We start from the raw sequence: 16,109 nt of genomic DNA, 5'->3' as shown, positions 1-16,109 counted from the left end.
AAGATTCAGCTGAATGCTGCCAAACTAATAGGACACCGCTTCATACTGCAGATGGATAATGACCCAGAACATACAGCAAAAGCTGCCCAAGAGTTTCTCAAGGCAAAGAAGTGGGCTGTTTTTCAATGGCCAAGTCAGTCACCTGATCTCAACCCAACAGAGCATGCTTTTCACTTGCTGAAGACAAGACTGAAGGCAGAAAGACCCACAAACAAGCAGCAGCTGAAGGCAGCTGCAGTAAAGGCCTGGCAAAGCATCTCGAGGGAGGACACTCAGCGCTGGGTCATGTCCATGGGTTCCAGACTTCAAGCAGTCATTGACTGCAAAGGATTTTCATCCAGGTATTAAAGACGATCCTTCAGTTTGAAATGATGTTGGTTTGTTCCATTACTTATGAGCCACCAGCGATGGGTGTGTGTGTATGCCACTGGCTGTCCTTCCTGAATGGTTAGTGCCCCACTTTTGTCAAAGCCCTTGAATTACAGCTGGAAGTCCTGACTTCGCTCCCATCTGGGTGTGTTTCCTTTCAACTTCAATGTGGTGGTGTACAGAGGCCAACTGCCAAAACAGTTATCCTTGCTGCAATATTTCTGGCCCTGACTGTATATCTCTCCTTTTCTCCAAGGCAATATATATGTTGAGGGAACATATATATTGCCTTGGAGAAAAGGAGAGATATACCCCCACAAATGTTATCCTCACAATAACCTTGTGTTTTGTTCAGACTCAAACCTGCAGTCAAGCAGAGGGAATGAAGGGGCCGTAGCTCAGTGGTAGAGCCCCTGCTTTGCATGCAGAAGGTCCCAGGTTCGATCTAGTACTCAATGGCTACTAGTCCTGATGGCCATGTGTTACCTCCAGTACCAGAGGCAGTGAGCCTACCAGTTGCTGGGGAACATGGCTGGGAGGGTGCTGTTGCGCTCATGTCTTGCTTGTGGGTTCCTGGTCAACAGCTGGTTGGCCACTGTGTGAACAGAATGCTGGGCTAGGTGGATTCTTGGTCTGATCCAGCAGGGCTCTTATGTTCTTAAGATCCCTGGCATATCCAGGCAGGCTGGCAAAACTCCTGCTTGAAGCCCCAGAGAGCCATGGCTAGACAATACTGGGCTAGATGAACCGATGGTCTGGTTCAGTATAAGGCAGCTTCCCATGTTCCTAAGTCAACTCGCAGTCCAGACATATGGTAATATAGGCTGCCTCTCTCTTTGGCATGCAACTGGACAAGTCTTTCCCATCTAGCGGGGCTATTTTCTCCTAGCCCAGACTTTCTGCTAGAACCCCCCCATGGTGATTGGCTGCTTGCTAGCACTTCCTCCTCCTTATGCTTCCCCCATGCAAAGGCAACCACAAAAGATCCTCTTGGGCTGAAGGAAAACCACCCATCATCCGCTCAGTGGAGTTGACTGTGTGGGAGGGTCTTTGTCTAGCTCCATTCCAAAGGGAGATGAGGCAGCCTGAGTCATATGGCTCACTCAGGCTCCCTTACCCCAGCCTCACTGCATATTAGGGCTAATTTCAGCCTGGCTGAATTTGTGAGCCCCGCTTCACACTCCCATGTTGTATAGCTGACATCCCCCCCCCCCCGCCGCCCCTGCACATACACACTTTCCCCTCTGGATGAAAGATTTTCGGATAGTTTTTCTAACTGTGATTGTCTTTGTTATTTAAATAATAAGAGTCTCAAGGTAGGATATTTCCTTGCACTGAGTTTCACTTTTTATGTGCGGGAAGGGTGGTGTCTTCGCAGATTACATAAGTTTTTAGTAAGTTACTAAAGTAAGTTTAGTAAGTTTAGTAAGTTTACGTTTTACGGGGTGGGGGGAATGGTATGAGACTCTTAAATGTAAAGTAGGGGGTGCTACAATCCTCTCTCTCATGGATATAAGGAAAGTTGTGGTTTCTCGGTGGTAAGCAAGACACTTGTTTTACCTGGTTGCTTTGAATGACTGTTAGCCAGTGAATTTCTAAAATGAAAAGTGTTTGATCTCAATCAGACACACTGGCTATCATACTATTCCCTCTCTTAAAAAACAAACACTGGAAAATATTCTCCCTAAGCCCAGGCATATGGATCCAGATTGTGATTACTTAGGAGTGAGAGATACTCTACACATGGTCAGAGGCTGCTACTTCCTATTTCTACAACTGAACCATGGCACTGGAAATAGGTTCTGATGCTAAGCTCTGGTAAACCCTGACTCAGCTTAAACTCTTATCTTTGTGTCTAAAATAATTAGTTGTTTCAATTTCAGGGAAAGAAGTAGCTTGGCTTTTGCGAGGCTGAATGTTTTTTTTTTTTTCAAACTGCATGCAACTAGAAGCAAGCATTCCCTGATTTTTTAAGAGCTTTGATGTACTTTTTTGGGGGGTGGGAATGTATGTCTTCCTTTAAACAAAGCATGAATTCAAGAACATACACCGTGTGGTATGTCTTAATTTTAAACTGGGAGGTGTTGGGGCTTGATTTTGCCTGGAGGTCATGCTCATGTCCTCTCACATGGAAACCATTTCCCCTGTCCATGCATGTGTAGAGAATAGATGTTTCTCAGTGAGGAGACCATGGCAGTCTGCACATGTTTAAAGGCACTCTTTCCTTCCTTAGCAAAGTCCACATATGGGGGTGTAAAAGCTGCAGCCCATCAACTAAAAAACAAAACAAAAAATCAGCTGCTGCTCTGTCATGGCTGCTCAAATGGTGCATTTCATCCTTGTCTGGTGATGGATCAGAACTGGACATTCTACAGAGATGCAAGTGCTCAGGAGAGCCCCTCATCTCAAAGTTTTCTCAAACCAGCCTTCTATATTGTCCACATATGGATTCTGGTATTCACACTAGAAGGTATTGTTTGCTACATATATCCCCAGGGCTAGTTTGAAAATGGCCCCCAGGTTTGGGTTATGCCAGCCTTCCCCAGCTTGTGATCTGTTTGGACTACAACTCTCATCATACCCAAAGTGATGGGAGTTATAGTACAAATACATCTGGAAGGCACCAGGTTGGGAAAGGCTGGACTATACCCATAGTGGGCTCCTCTGAGAGAACCTCTGAGTTGCAGGAAATGCGATACTGAACTCTTAATGGCAATATCTACATTACATTCTTGAGTTGTTTAAATAGTCATTTCCTCTTTCCAGGAAGCTCTCACCACCAGTCCACAGTTCCCAGGATACTTTTGGCAGAAGCCAAGACAATTAGACTGGGATAAAATCTTGGGCAGCTTGGCCCACTGCTGAATTGCTCTGAATTGTTAGGACGTTCTTGCTCATGTCTAATATAAATGTACTGTCTCCAGGTTAAAAGCCATTGCTTCTTGTCCCACTCTCACTGAGTAAGGAGAACAGTTGCTTCCCCATCTTCTTGAATACCGCTTGCATATATTTTAGTTAGTTTTTCATAAGGCAGCAAAGTACACCCACCTGCTCATTTTCTTTTCTCTTGGACAGACTTTGAGCTGGTGGAGTTATATCTCAGGGCTTACCCCTGCAAGTAATTGCTTAGGTGGGTGGCTGACTTGCATGAGCAGCGTAGCATCAGAGGAGCTGCTGAGAAAAGATCACAGTGCGGACTTCCATGAGCAGCAGGATGTGTTCAAGATGAGGGTATTGTTTCTGGGGGGCGGGGTTTTGCACAGAGTAGCCAGCATGATTTTCCCTGGGCAGTTCCTCTCATGTTGCTCTGCTCCATGAATATAGCACTCTTGTGGGCAGTTATTTTGATTTGCACAAGTAAGCTGAGAAAAATAATATCTACACTGACCTTTGGACTAAAATCCTTTGACTCCTACCATAGCCATTCACCAGTTTGAGTGAACCTCCAGGTGAGGGTGGAGAGGGGGTAAGAGAGAGTGCAGCTTTTCACGGCACTATCTGCTAAATAGGAAGGAACTTCTAACATGCCCCCCCCCCCCCCGCTTCCTTATTGCTTGGTAAAGAAGAAATGGGCAGGAACCCTTCCAGGATCTACAGCCTGCATGTGTGCTAAGTTGCCCATTTTGAATTGTTCCTTGTAGGGCTGTCTCCACATGGCAAGTGCACTGTGTGGTACAGTAGCGTGCCAAACAGGACATGTGATTATATCCATGCCATCAGGAACAGCCTCTACCTGAAAGTCTGTGGGGAGGAAGGGGGGATGTGTGCACATTTTAGTGATGCATACTGAAGATCCCTTAGCCAATTTGCTGTTGTCAGAGGCAGTCCTACTACGAGGAATGGTGAGGTGGATGGCTTAAGTGGATTCTGGACACCTCAAAAGGTGGTACCATGGGAGTCAGACAGATCTGGCCCATGAGACATAGTCTCCTAGTAACTTCCCATGTGGAAACCCCATTGAAATAAATGAAATATGTCCTCCTGTTCATTTCAACAAGGCTGGTGCATATAAAGTAGTGTTTGAGAAGCCTTCCTTGGCCCTCTTAAAAATGGGCACAGGGATTGTACTTGAAGTGCGCTAACTTTCATTCTGATGTCTCATTCTTCAAGGAAGATACCATATTTGTGTTGTCTTGCATTTCTTCCCTCCTGCATCCTGAAAGTGGGTGCGTGCTCCAAGCTGGTATTCAAACTTGAAATGTAAAATTTGCTGGTTTTGTTACCACATCGGTTTTTATTTTATGAATTTTTTTGTTGTACGCCACCTTGGGATGCCTCCTTCCATGAAAGGCAGCCTAGAAATGTTTTAAATAAAATAAATAAAATGAAATGAAATAAAGAATGACTCATTGAACAGCTGCGTGTCCCACAGTATTATTACCTGACAAATGAACTTACAAATAGAACGTTAGGTAGACCAGAGGCCTCACTTTGTTTGGACGACTAGTTGAGGAGGGGTTATCACTTCAGGTGTCTGCTTCATGTTACATATGGCATATGAAGTTGCCTTGTACTGAGTCAGACCTATCTAGTTTAGTATTGTCTACTTGGACCTGCAGCAGCTCTCCAGGGGTTCAGACAGGCCTCAGCCTTTCCCATTCCTTTGCTACCTATTCCTTTTTTAATTGGAGATATCAGGGATTGAATCTGCATGCAAAACCACTAATCTATAGCACCTTCCTTAGAGCGCAGTCCTATGTATGTTTAGACAGAAAACAGTCCCACAACTCCCAGCATATGCGTTATGGCTGAGGTAGGGTTCCTTAGCTGTCTTGGTAGTTTTAAATGCAGAACCTGGATAATTGTTCAAGGATCTAGAATAATTACTGCCTCTAGCGCTGTATTCCTAATTACTAACACAACTAAGAATCCCCACTTTAACCATAAAGCATAACCATAAAGGGTTGCAAAAAAAATCTAGATTAATCAATATGGAGTACATGGATGGGATTTTATGTATATGGCACTGTAAGTATAGGCCATTTTCCTGCTTTGTTAGGAAAGATGGCAGAGCAGTTTGGTTCAGCTCCAATCCATACATTGGTCTGGTGGCATGGTGGTGGCTGAAAATCACTCCCTCGTTGTTGGGTCTCATGTCACCTCTAGAATGTGTGGCAGCTCAGATCGCATAGTGTTGTCCCAAGCATGTCATCGCTTCCCATGCCAGTGTAGAGATGTGAAGGCCTGGGGAAACGCCCCAGAAAATATCGGTGGGGTGTGTGTGTGGGGACCCGAAAAATTAGGGAAAAAATCCTTTCTCCCCCAGGGATTTTTTGGGAAAAAACATATCCCTTGGCCTCAAAATAATATTCTGGTTTTCCCCTATTTTTTTCTCCAAGCCTTCACCTCTCCTTTCCAGTGTCAGTGGCCAGATTGTGTGGGTGTATGAAGCATTACCTCATTACCTGCATTTGTAGGTAATGCAGGCATTACATACAACAATGTAATTAGGAGTGACCTCAGGTGTTCCAGGCTTCTTCATGATGTGCAGGTAGAGCACATGGGGAGAGGCCTCTTGTTGGCTGCCCACCTCACGCTGTTTCAGCCCCACTCCCTAAATGTTCAGCTTTCATTAGGAGAGAGAGAGAGATGGCCTAATTAGATGACATATTAGAGGGCTGTGATCAGCTGTCCCATCTCTTTAAATTCCCTTACATTGTTTAGAAAGCAGCACCAGGATGGTGAGAGGGAAATGGCTTGGATCAGGACTCTGGTGCTAGGGGAAGGGGTGTTTTAATCCTTTCTTCCACACCATTTCCCCAGTGCAAATCACCCTGGTGCTATTTGCCTCCAAGGGGAAATTTACATTGGGAAAACACCATGGGGGAAAGGCTTAACTCCCCACTTCCCCTAGTGCTACATTCCTGATGCAGTCCACCCCATCAGCAGCTACATTAAAAAAAACCACAAGTTTTTAAAGAGAAGCCAGATCCACTCATGGAACTCCAGTGTCTTGCCTGGTTTGGCTATAAGTTTCTAGCTCCTCTTGGTATGGTAATGTCAGAAAAAATGTGTCAGGAGCCTTCCGTTCAACAAGAGTAATAGGTAAACCTACTGTCTCCTTCTGGTGTTCTAGTGCAAAGATACTGGGAGAACTGGCATGCTTATGGTGCTTGTTGTTGTTCAGTCGTTCAGTCGTGTCCGACTCTTCGTGACCCCGTGGACCATAGCACGCCAGGCCTTCCTGTCCTGCACTCTCTCCTGGAGCGTGCTGAAGTTCATATTCCTTGCATCAGTGATGCTATCTAGCCATCTCATCCTCTGCCGTCCCCTTCTCCTTTTGCCTTCAATCTTTCCCAGCATCAGGGTCTTTTCCAGAGAGTTTTCTCTTCGCATTAGGTGGCCAAAATATTTGAGCTTCAGCTTCAGTATCTGTCCTTCCAATGAGCAGTCGGGGTTGATTTCCTTTAGGATTGACTGATTTGACCTCCTTGCAGTCCAGGGGACTCGTAAGAGTCTTCTCCAGCACCACAGTTCGAAAGCATCAATTCTTCGGCGCTCAGCCTTCCTTATAGTCCAGCTCTCACAGCCATACATTACTACTGGGAAAACCATAGCTCTGATTATATGAATCTTTGTCAGCAAGGTGATGTCTCTGCTTCTTACTATGCTGTCTAGGTGTGCCATAGCTTTCCTCCCAAGGAGCAAGCGTCTTATAATTTCATGGCTACAGTCACCGTCTGTGGTGATCTTGGAGCCCAAGAAAATAAAATCTGTCACTGCTTCCATTTCTTCCCCTTCTATATGCCAGGAAGTGATGGGGCCAGATGCCATGATCTTAGTTTTTTGAATGTTGAGTTTCTAACCAGCTTTTGCACTCTCCACTTTCACCCTCAACAAGAGGCTCTTTAGCTCCTCTTCGCTTTCTGCCATTAGGGTGGTATCGTCTGCATATCTGAGGTTGTTGATAATTCTCCCGGTAATCATAATTCCAACCTGTGATTCATCCAACCTGGCGTTTCTCAAGCAGGGCGACAATATGCAGCCTTGTTGTACTCCTTTCCCAATTCGGAACCAGTCGGTTGTTCCATGTCCGGTTCTTATTGTTGCTTCTTGACCCTTGTACAGGTTTCTCAGGAGACAGGTAAGGTGGTCTGGTACTCCCATCTCTTTAAGAATTTGCCAGAGTTTGTTGTGATCCACATAATCAAAGGCTTTAGTGTAGTCAATGAAGCAGAAATAGACATTTTTCTGGAATTCTCTTGCTTTCTCCATGATCCAGCGAATGTTGGCGATTTGATCTCTAGTTCCTCTGCCTCTTCGAAACCCAGCTTGTACTTCTGGTAGTTCTTGGTTCACATACTACTGAAGCCTAGCTTGTAGGATTTTGAGCATAACCTTGCTGGCATGTGAAATGAGCGCAATCGTGCGGTAGTTTGAACACTCTTTGGCATTGCCCTTCTTTGGAATTGGAATGTAAACTGACCTTTTCCAGGCTTGTGGCCACTGTTGAGTGTTCCAAATGTGTTGGCATATTGAGTGCAGCACTTTAACAGCATCATCTTTTAGGATTTTAAATAGCTCAGCTGGAATACTGTCATCTCCGCTAGCTTTGTTGTTAGTAATGCTTCCTAAGGCCCACTTGACTTCACTCTCTAGGATGTCCAGCTCAAGTTCAGTGGGCACACTATCATGGCTATCAGGGACATTACTTCTTTTGTGTATTCTTTCCACCTCTTCTTAATCTCATCTGCTTCTGTTAGGTCCCTGCCTTCTTTGTCCTATATCATGCCCGTCTTTGCACAAAATGTTCCCTTGAGATCTCTGATTTTCTTGAAAAGATCTCTAGTCTTTCCCATTCTGTTGTTTTCCTCGATTTCTTTGCATTGTTCATTTAAGAAGGCCTTCTTGTCTCTCCTTGCTGTTCTCTGGAAATCTGCATTCAGTTGAGTATATCTTCCCCTTACTCCCTTGCTTTTCGCTTCCCTTCTTTCCTCAGCTACTTGTAAAGCTGTCCTCAGACAGCCACTTGGCTTTCTTGCATTTCTTTTTCTTTGGGATGGATTGAGTTGCCACCTCCTGAACAATGTTACGGACCTCCGTCCATAGTTCCTCAGACACTCTGTCTATCAGGACTAATCCCTTAAATCTATTCCTCACCTCCACTGTATATTCATAAGGGATATGATTTCGGTCATACCTATATGGTTTAGTGGTTTTCCCTACATTCTTCAATTTAAGCCGAAATTTTGCAACAAGAAGCTCATGATCTGAGCCACAGTCAGCTCCAGGTCTTGTTTTTACTGACTGTATAGAGCTTCTCCATCTTTGGCTGCAAAGGACATCATCAATCTGATTTCGATCTTGACCGTCTGGTGATGTCCATGTGTAGAGTCGCCTCTTGTGCTGTTGGAAAAGAGTGTTTGCTATGATCAGCGTGTTCTCTTGGCAAAACTCTGTTAGCCTTTGTCCTGCTTCATTTTGTACACCAAGGCCAGGCTTGCCTGTTATCCCGGTGATTTCTTGATTTCCTACTTTAGCATTCCAATCCCCTATGATGAAGAGGACATCTTTTTTTGGTGTTAGTTCTAGAAGGTGTTGTAGGTCTTCATAGAACCGATCAACCTCAGCTTCTTTGGCCTCAGTGGTTGGGGCATAGACTTGAATTGCTGTGATGTTGAATGGTTTGCCTTGGATTCGTACTGAGATCATTCATTTTTGAGATTGTACCCCAGTACTGCTTTTCCCACCCTTTTGTTGACTATGAGTTCTACTCCATTTCTTCTAAGGGATTCTTGCCCACAGCAGTAGATATAATGGTCACCTGAATTAAATTCGCCCATGCCTGTCCATTTTAGTTCGCTGATTCCCAAGATGTCAATGTTCCATCTTGCCATCTCATGTTTGACCACCTCCAGCTTACCTTGATTCATTGACCTTACATTCCAGGTTCCTAAACAGTACTGTTCTTTACAGCATCGGACTTTCTTTTCCCCACCTGACACATCCACAGCTGAGTGTCCTTTCGGCTTTGGCCCAGCCGCTTCACTCTTTCTGGCGCTACTTGGAAATTCCCTCTGCTCTTCCCCAGTAGTATATTGGACACCTTCCGACCTGAGGGGCTCATCTTCCGACGTCATCTCTTTTAGCCTTGTGATACGTTCCATGGGGTTTTCTTGGCAAGAATACTGGAGTGGGTTGCCATTTCCTTCTCCAGTGGACCACATTTTGTCAGAACTCTCCACCATCACCTATCCGTCTTGGGTGGCCCTGCACGGCATAGCTTATGGCTTCACTGAGTTACGCAAGCCCCTTCGCCACAACAAGGCAGTGATCCATGAAGGGGTTATGGTGCTTATTTCAGTTTTATTAAACTTATAACTTTAAAAGTACAAAGCAACTTGTATTTAGGTTTTTTAACAATGATGGGTGAACTCCCTTGAGGTTGACTCAGAATAGGTTTGGTATTCATGAGCATTTGGAAAAAGCGTTTCTGTTTTCTGAAAGCGTTCTTTCCTAGCTCATAATATTGGCACATGCTTGCTGGTGGTGCCATGCACATATGTGTTGTTGTACTGTCCTTTGGGAACTGATGATGGGCCCTGCACCCATCCTGTAACACTATCCATAGTGATGACTCACCTTGATATACATCTCCCCCCCCCCAATACATGCAGGAACAAGAGAAGGGTTAAGTTCTGGATAGACACAATAATCCCATGCAATGCTTACAAGAATTAATCAAGAAAATTGATTGGCCCCAATAGAGAAGATGCCCAGCCAAAGGCTCCTTGATTGGGTGATGTGGTTGTGAAGTTCACAGCAATCAACTTAATTTTGTTGGGACTGTTATTAAATAACTTCTGCACATGTACCTACAAATCAGCTGGCATTGTAGTTCAAGTAGTTTCAGAGCACCCAATGAGACTTTCATCAAAAAGAATGTGATGGCGTTCAGGGCTGGCGTCATGGGTTGGCATAGTTGGGCACCTGCTGAGGGCCCACACCCCAGCAAGGGGCCCACTGGACTTGCGCCTCCTCGCCACCCTTGTAATGTGCTTATTCACCAGATCCAGGCAATAGTGGTGGTGAGAATGCAGCACAGTAGGTGCCACTGCCCACTTGCTCACTGGCTTCCCATCGGGCAAGCAAGCAGGTGGTAGCAATGATGAGGGATAGGAGGATGAGCAGCAGCTGGCAACAGTGGCAGAAAGAAGGTCGACTCAGTAAGGGAGGAGGCCTATGGAGGGTGCTTTACCCACGGGCCCTCAAAAACCTGGCTCCGGCACGGATAAAGAACATCTTTACACGCACCCATAAAGCAGCTGGCTTTGGGCACCTGGAGTGCTGAACATGCATGTCCAGAATTTTGTTTTAATATTGGAACACAATGAGAGCTTTGGGGGAAAATGGTGTTTAATTTGTAATATAGGTTTCCTAGGATTTCAAGCTGGACCAGTTGGTATACTGATCCAGGTAACTACATTGCTAGCCTTTTCTTTCCATGTTGATGAAAAATTTAGCCCCCATTTCTCTCCCCAGGCTGTTTACCCTTTGTCCCATCCCCACCAACAAAAGCATTCCTGGCTGCTTGCTTGCGAGTGTGATGTTCAGTGCCAGCTCACTCAAGAGGATGAGATCTGCACCATGATAGACATACCAGCCTCCCATTTGACTCTCTTATCATCTTGTGATGCTGCTGCAAAGATACTCTTCTTGCCCCAGAGTGTTTGCTTCACTGATAAAAAAACAAAAACAAAAAACAGTCCTTTCCCCTGAACACTAGGCACATTCTGTCAGTTTACTGGAGAGGCCAGATGTCCAGGCATAAGACAGCAGTGGAAGCCTTTTTGGGTGGAATAGAACTGTTGGACTAGAGAGTAGAACATGGCTAGGACAATCACAGGGTGGGATTTGGTGCAGGGAGTAAGGCACTGCCAACTTTTCAAGGGGTTAAATTTTGTAGCAACATTTTTATGTTCATTTTCACAGGTGTTTTGGGGGGGACGCTCGCACACAATGTTTTCTCCAACATTCAGAGTCTAAATGACCAGGGCTCCTCAGGGGTGGGGGTGGGATGTCGCCTTCCGCAGTGAAATTGTGATGCCGTCCCCTCTCACTGCAAAGTGCCAAGGGATCACACTGTACATTGAGCTGCAGTTGCTTCTTCAAACGAGGCAAACTTTTTTTGTTTCTGTTTGTGTTCCCCACAATTGCCCCCTTCCCACACAGAGCCCTGTGTGGTTTTGTGTTGTCTTCCCTGGATACATTTCACAAAAAGGGGCCCCTTATTGCAGCTCCGCACTGGTAGGGATTGAGGTGTACCAACAGAATCTGCGTGTTTCTGTTCAACCCTAATCTGTTCCAAAGGACTCCAGTTTTAAAACTGTTGAGTGAATCCTAAACAAAGACAAAACTCCCAGCATCTTTGACATCCTGTGTCTTCAGTCAGATCCTAATTGACCTCTTAAAACCTGGCTGTGGATCACCTCCTAATGCTAACTATGCCTCTTCCAAATCTCCACAACAACCCTTATCCTGGACAGTCACTCTAATCTTAACCCTCTTGACCATTTCTGTCTCTTTGCTTTGCAGGTCGGATGGGGAAAATTCAAGAACCGTCAGGTCAGTCGCATTTAAAAATAAATAAAAATAAACACTCTTTTCCCGTCTTTTGCCCATTCCCTATAGCTCTTGAAAGTAGATTCCCCACTCTGCCCCGATCCCACGTCCCCCCGCCCCATTGCCCCCTTCCTACCCAGAGCCCTGTGCAATTTGTTATGTGTGGCCATCCCTGGATACATTTCTGAGTTTGGGTCTTTTCCTCCATGAAGGAGGAGTTAATCCCTGGATGTGGCCTGGATTGAGCATATGGTGTGGCAACTGGCAGACAGGACAGAGATGTGTGCCATTGCCTGTGGTGGGGGTGGAGGGAGGGTTGTTCCTGATAACAGGGCTGGGATGGGGTACAGTAGGATGTGGGATGGTTAAGAAAGCGTACTTTAGTTTAAGTCAAGTTCCTGTAGTCTTAATCTATCAGGGTACTGATACCTTACCTTTCTATCAGACAATAATAATAATAATATACAGTATATTACTTAATAATGCATATTAATCAAGCACCTACTCATGCTGTATATTGAACAAATAATTAACCATAGTCTCTGCTCACAGGCTTACAATCTGAAGTAGACATGATGTGTGTGGACTGGCCAGCCTGGGATTCACTCCTCTTCTACCAGCACCAGCTGGGAATAACCACCACCAGCATCACCACAGTGGTTCTGCTGATGGAGAGGAGAGAGCCTGGGGCCATCCAGCCCAATTCTGAAGTGAGGAGGCAGGGTAGTGATGACGGCCGTTGCTCCTCCTTGCCACCGCCAGCAGCCTGCCTGCCGCCTATCACATTCTCTGTCTCCTTACTTGGTTTTTGCTCCGTTTTGATTGGTTGCCTCTTCCCATGTGCCCCTTGAGGCTGCCAGGCTAATCAGGGCATGGGGCACTGTGAATGAGAGAAAAGCAGAAGGCATAGACCTGTTTCGGATGGTCATCATAGACTAAACAAGCCACGGTGGCTTGTTTAAGCCATGTTGCATGTTGGGTGCTATTTCTCTAATTACCTGCCTGGGCATGGCTTGTTGTGTCATCTGAACCTGTGCAGCATGGCTTGTTTGATGGGGAAACAACAAATAACCAGTGGGCTGTGCTTGGGTTATTTGAGAGTTGTTTCCCTCTCAAGTGAGCCATGCTGCCCGGGTTTGGACGACATGACAAGCTGCACCTGAGTGGGCAAATCACACCCGGCACACGCTGTGGCTTAAACAAGCTACCGTGGCTTGTTTAGTCTATAATGATTGTGTGAACCAGCCCACTGAATGGAGTGGTCAGGGCTGTGAAGGGTGCAAGCAGAACTGGTGTCAGCAGTTGGTTTCAGGTTGGTGAACGGTGCCCTAGACCATGCATGGTCCCCTGGCAGATGCCCTACTATGCTAGTCAGTGATGGCAGACCTAATATGGCTGGCGGGCTGTGTTCAGTCTTGTGAGTCACAAGTTGTGCAAGGCTGGGGTACAATGAGGCCTGTTCCTTGGGAGGAGGGAGGGGGGAATTTTCTACCCAATCTAATCTAGACGTGATAAAAAGTGATGTGGGGAATGGAGACAAGTAGGGACATTGGCAACTGTGTGGGGAAGAAAGCATTTATTCTAGGCCTACTCCTGTACAGGTGGGTGGGAGTAGTTAGTGGCTAGCATAGAACTAAAAAAATAATTGAGTGACACTTCCCTTTGCCATTTGAAGGCTGCCGTGTGTGTTACAGGACCATTTTTGTTTATTGTGAACTGTCTAGAGGGGCTTGGCTATTGGGTGGTTTAGAAATAAAATTAATAATAACAACATTTCTACCCCACCCTTTTCCCAAGGAATTCAGGCTTGGCATGCATGGATCCACTCCCCCCGCCACCATTATGTACTTGCAACATCTTTGTGTGGTAGACTAGATTGAATGATAGCTACCTGCTCAAGGCCATCCAGTCAATCTTTCTGGCTGAGTGAGGAGCTGAACCCAGTTTTCATTGGTTCAACTCTAATCTGACTGGTACACTACACTGACCATAAGGTGAGTTGCTTTACCCTCACATCTTAATGGGGGATAAGCTCTTTTTGCCTGCGATTGGTTGCTGCTGATAGGGACACATTCAGTTGGAAACTGGATGTGCCAATCAAATTATATGGGGTCTGGGCTCCCTTGTTGGCTACACCTATACTAGCAGGCAACAACATAACAAAAAGAACAGGAATGCTGGCTGTAACTACCAGGTACTACAGACCAAGGTAGCAGAGGGAGGGGTAGAAAGGAAGCGCGATATAAAGAATAGGTCTGTAGGCATTTCTTTTTATCCTCTCTCTGTTTGCTGTTCCAGTGACATGGAATTCTTTTGTATCATAAAGGGTTTTGGTAACATTATCCCTGTGGCTTTCAGATTATGTCTATATTTTCCCAGCTGCAGTTTGGTTTCGTAAGAGCTGTTTTGTGTTGGCTAGTGTTGACAAAAAAGAATATTCCCTTGGGAGGTTTACAGGTGGAGCTTTGCATGGCAGTGACAATTTCAGTTGCCAGTTTTATGAGTCGCTCATAATACTGAGGAGAGGCTTTTTGAGTTACCAGCATGGAAGCTAAAGGATTTTCCGGTACTCAAAGCACCAGGATCTGATTCTTCACTTCGCTGCTGATTGAGTCATGCACATAACTTAATTATCCTATGACTTAATATCCGTCTTGGGAGTGGGGGAACCTTTATATATCCAGGGTGCTTCCAGATGAAGGACTGCTGTTCAAAAGGCACTGTGCAACTATTCCGTCTTTCCATCCCTAACAGGGCTTTTTTCGTAGTAAAATATAAAGATGGAAGAAGCAGTGGGAAAATATTGGAGGGTTACAAATGGAAGACAATGTCATCTGGATCCCCTGTAAAATTCTGCAAATGGGACAGGGCAATTGCACAATAAAAGCCTTGTCTGGAACTCCTCTAGACTGTAAGACCTTTGGGCCAGAGGCTATCCTTCATTATGCATCTGTGCCACGTCTCCCGCAAGATCTGAGCTCCCTGACTGGTGAGGGTCTCCAAGTATTTGAACGACCAATTGTATTAGTGAGTAAAATGGTAGACTTTGAGCTGCTGTCTTGTAAAAGAAAAATACATCTGGGAAGTCTAGTGCTGAGATATATCAGCTATATCCACACAGAAGAGAGTGTGTGCATTGCAGCATGCATGCATGCATAAGAGCGGTAATTACTGTCCCGATTAGCTAGAGAAAGCATTTCTTTCTATTCCAAGCTTAATCAAGGGAATGAAGTCTTGTGGTTTGAAGCAGGGGCAGAGAGGTTGTAGCTTGGGCTCTTGGCTTCTATTGTCAAATTTCAGAAGGAGCTCTGTGTTTGCGTGAGTGTGTGTGTGTGTGTTTCTGTTTCCATCACCGAGCAGGGTGAGGAGTTGGGTGGGGTGGGAGGGAGTTGTGGAATGGGGGGAGGGAAGCCAAGATGACTGAGACTGCTTTCTTCAGTTTTCGTAGGGGAGTAGGACCATGGCATGTCTCCCTCCAGGGTTCTCAATGCCAAAATCCTAAAGGACTTCACAGGTAAGAGCTGGCAGCTACGAAATCTCTCCGGTTTGCTTTAATTATATTCAGGGGTGACTCAAATATGTTATTCTTCCTTTGGAAAGGGTCAGTGTGGTAGCAGGAATTCCTGGTAAGAATAAAGGGTTTTGTGTTAAATGCCTAGCTTTTTGGGAATGGGGCCTGGTGAGTTCAGGGAATCAGATTCCCTGGTATGGAGATTGTCTAGGGCAGTTTTCCCCAGCCTGGTGCCCTCCAGATGTTTTGGACAGCTTCAGTCAATATGGATAATGGTCAGGAATAATGGGAGTTGTGGTTCAAAACATCTGGAGGGCACCGCATTGGGGAAGGCTGGTCTAGTCGCTGGTGGGAATAGACGAGTTCAGAAGTAGCTTGTAAGGACTTATCTGCACCCGGCATACTTTAAATGTCTTAATTGTTATTTCCTGGGTCGTTGGAAATTGTAATCTGTGGGCGAAGTGGTGGGGGGATTAGGGTTGAATTCTCAGTCAGCATCTTCACCCTCACCAAACTGCAATTCCCCTGATTGGTGGGCCGAGGGGGGAGAGCCATGAGAGTTAAAAGCTTCATAAGATTGACACAAGTTTGTAGCTGAGATGGGCTTGCAGAGAGTGTGAGTGGCTGTGCTTTAGAGAGTTTAGCAAGGACCCTGAGCTGGCGGCAC

General features: G+C 45.6%; 1 protein-coding gene across 1 annotated transcript in view; it reads left to right on the top strand.

The window, feature by feature from the left end:
* Positions 1-16,109, top strand: part of IQSEC2 (IQ motif and Sec7 domain ArfGEF 2) — a 182,915-nt gene that overhangs the window by 27,909 nt on the left and 138,897 nt on the right. The window contains exon 2 of the mRNA XM_084835934.1: positions 11,905-11,934. Within this exon, the coding sequence (XP_084692060.1) occupies positions 11,905-11,934 (30 nt within the window). The remainder of the gene's footprint in view (positions 1-11,904; positions 11,935-16,109) is intronic.

Source organism: Heloderma suspectum, chromosome 2, assembly GCF_057233095.1.
Source record: "Heloderma suspectum isolate Gila_16-S chromosome 2, 16-S_ref, whole genome shotgun sequence".
Taxonomy (NCBI): domain Eukaryota; kingdom Metazoa; phylum Chordata; class Lepidosauria; order Squamata; family Helodermatidae; genus Heloderma; species Heloderma suspectum.
The sequence above is the reverse complement of the archived record's forward strand: the minus strand, read 5'-3'. Positions and strand labels throughout refer to the sequence as shown.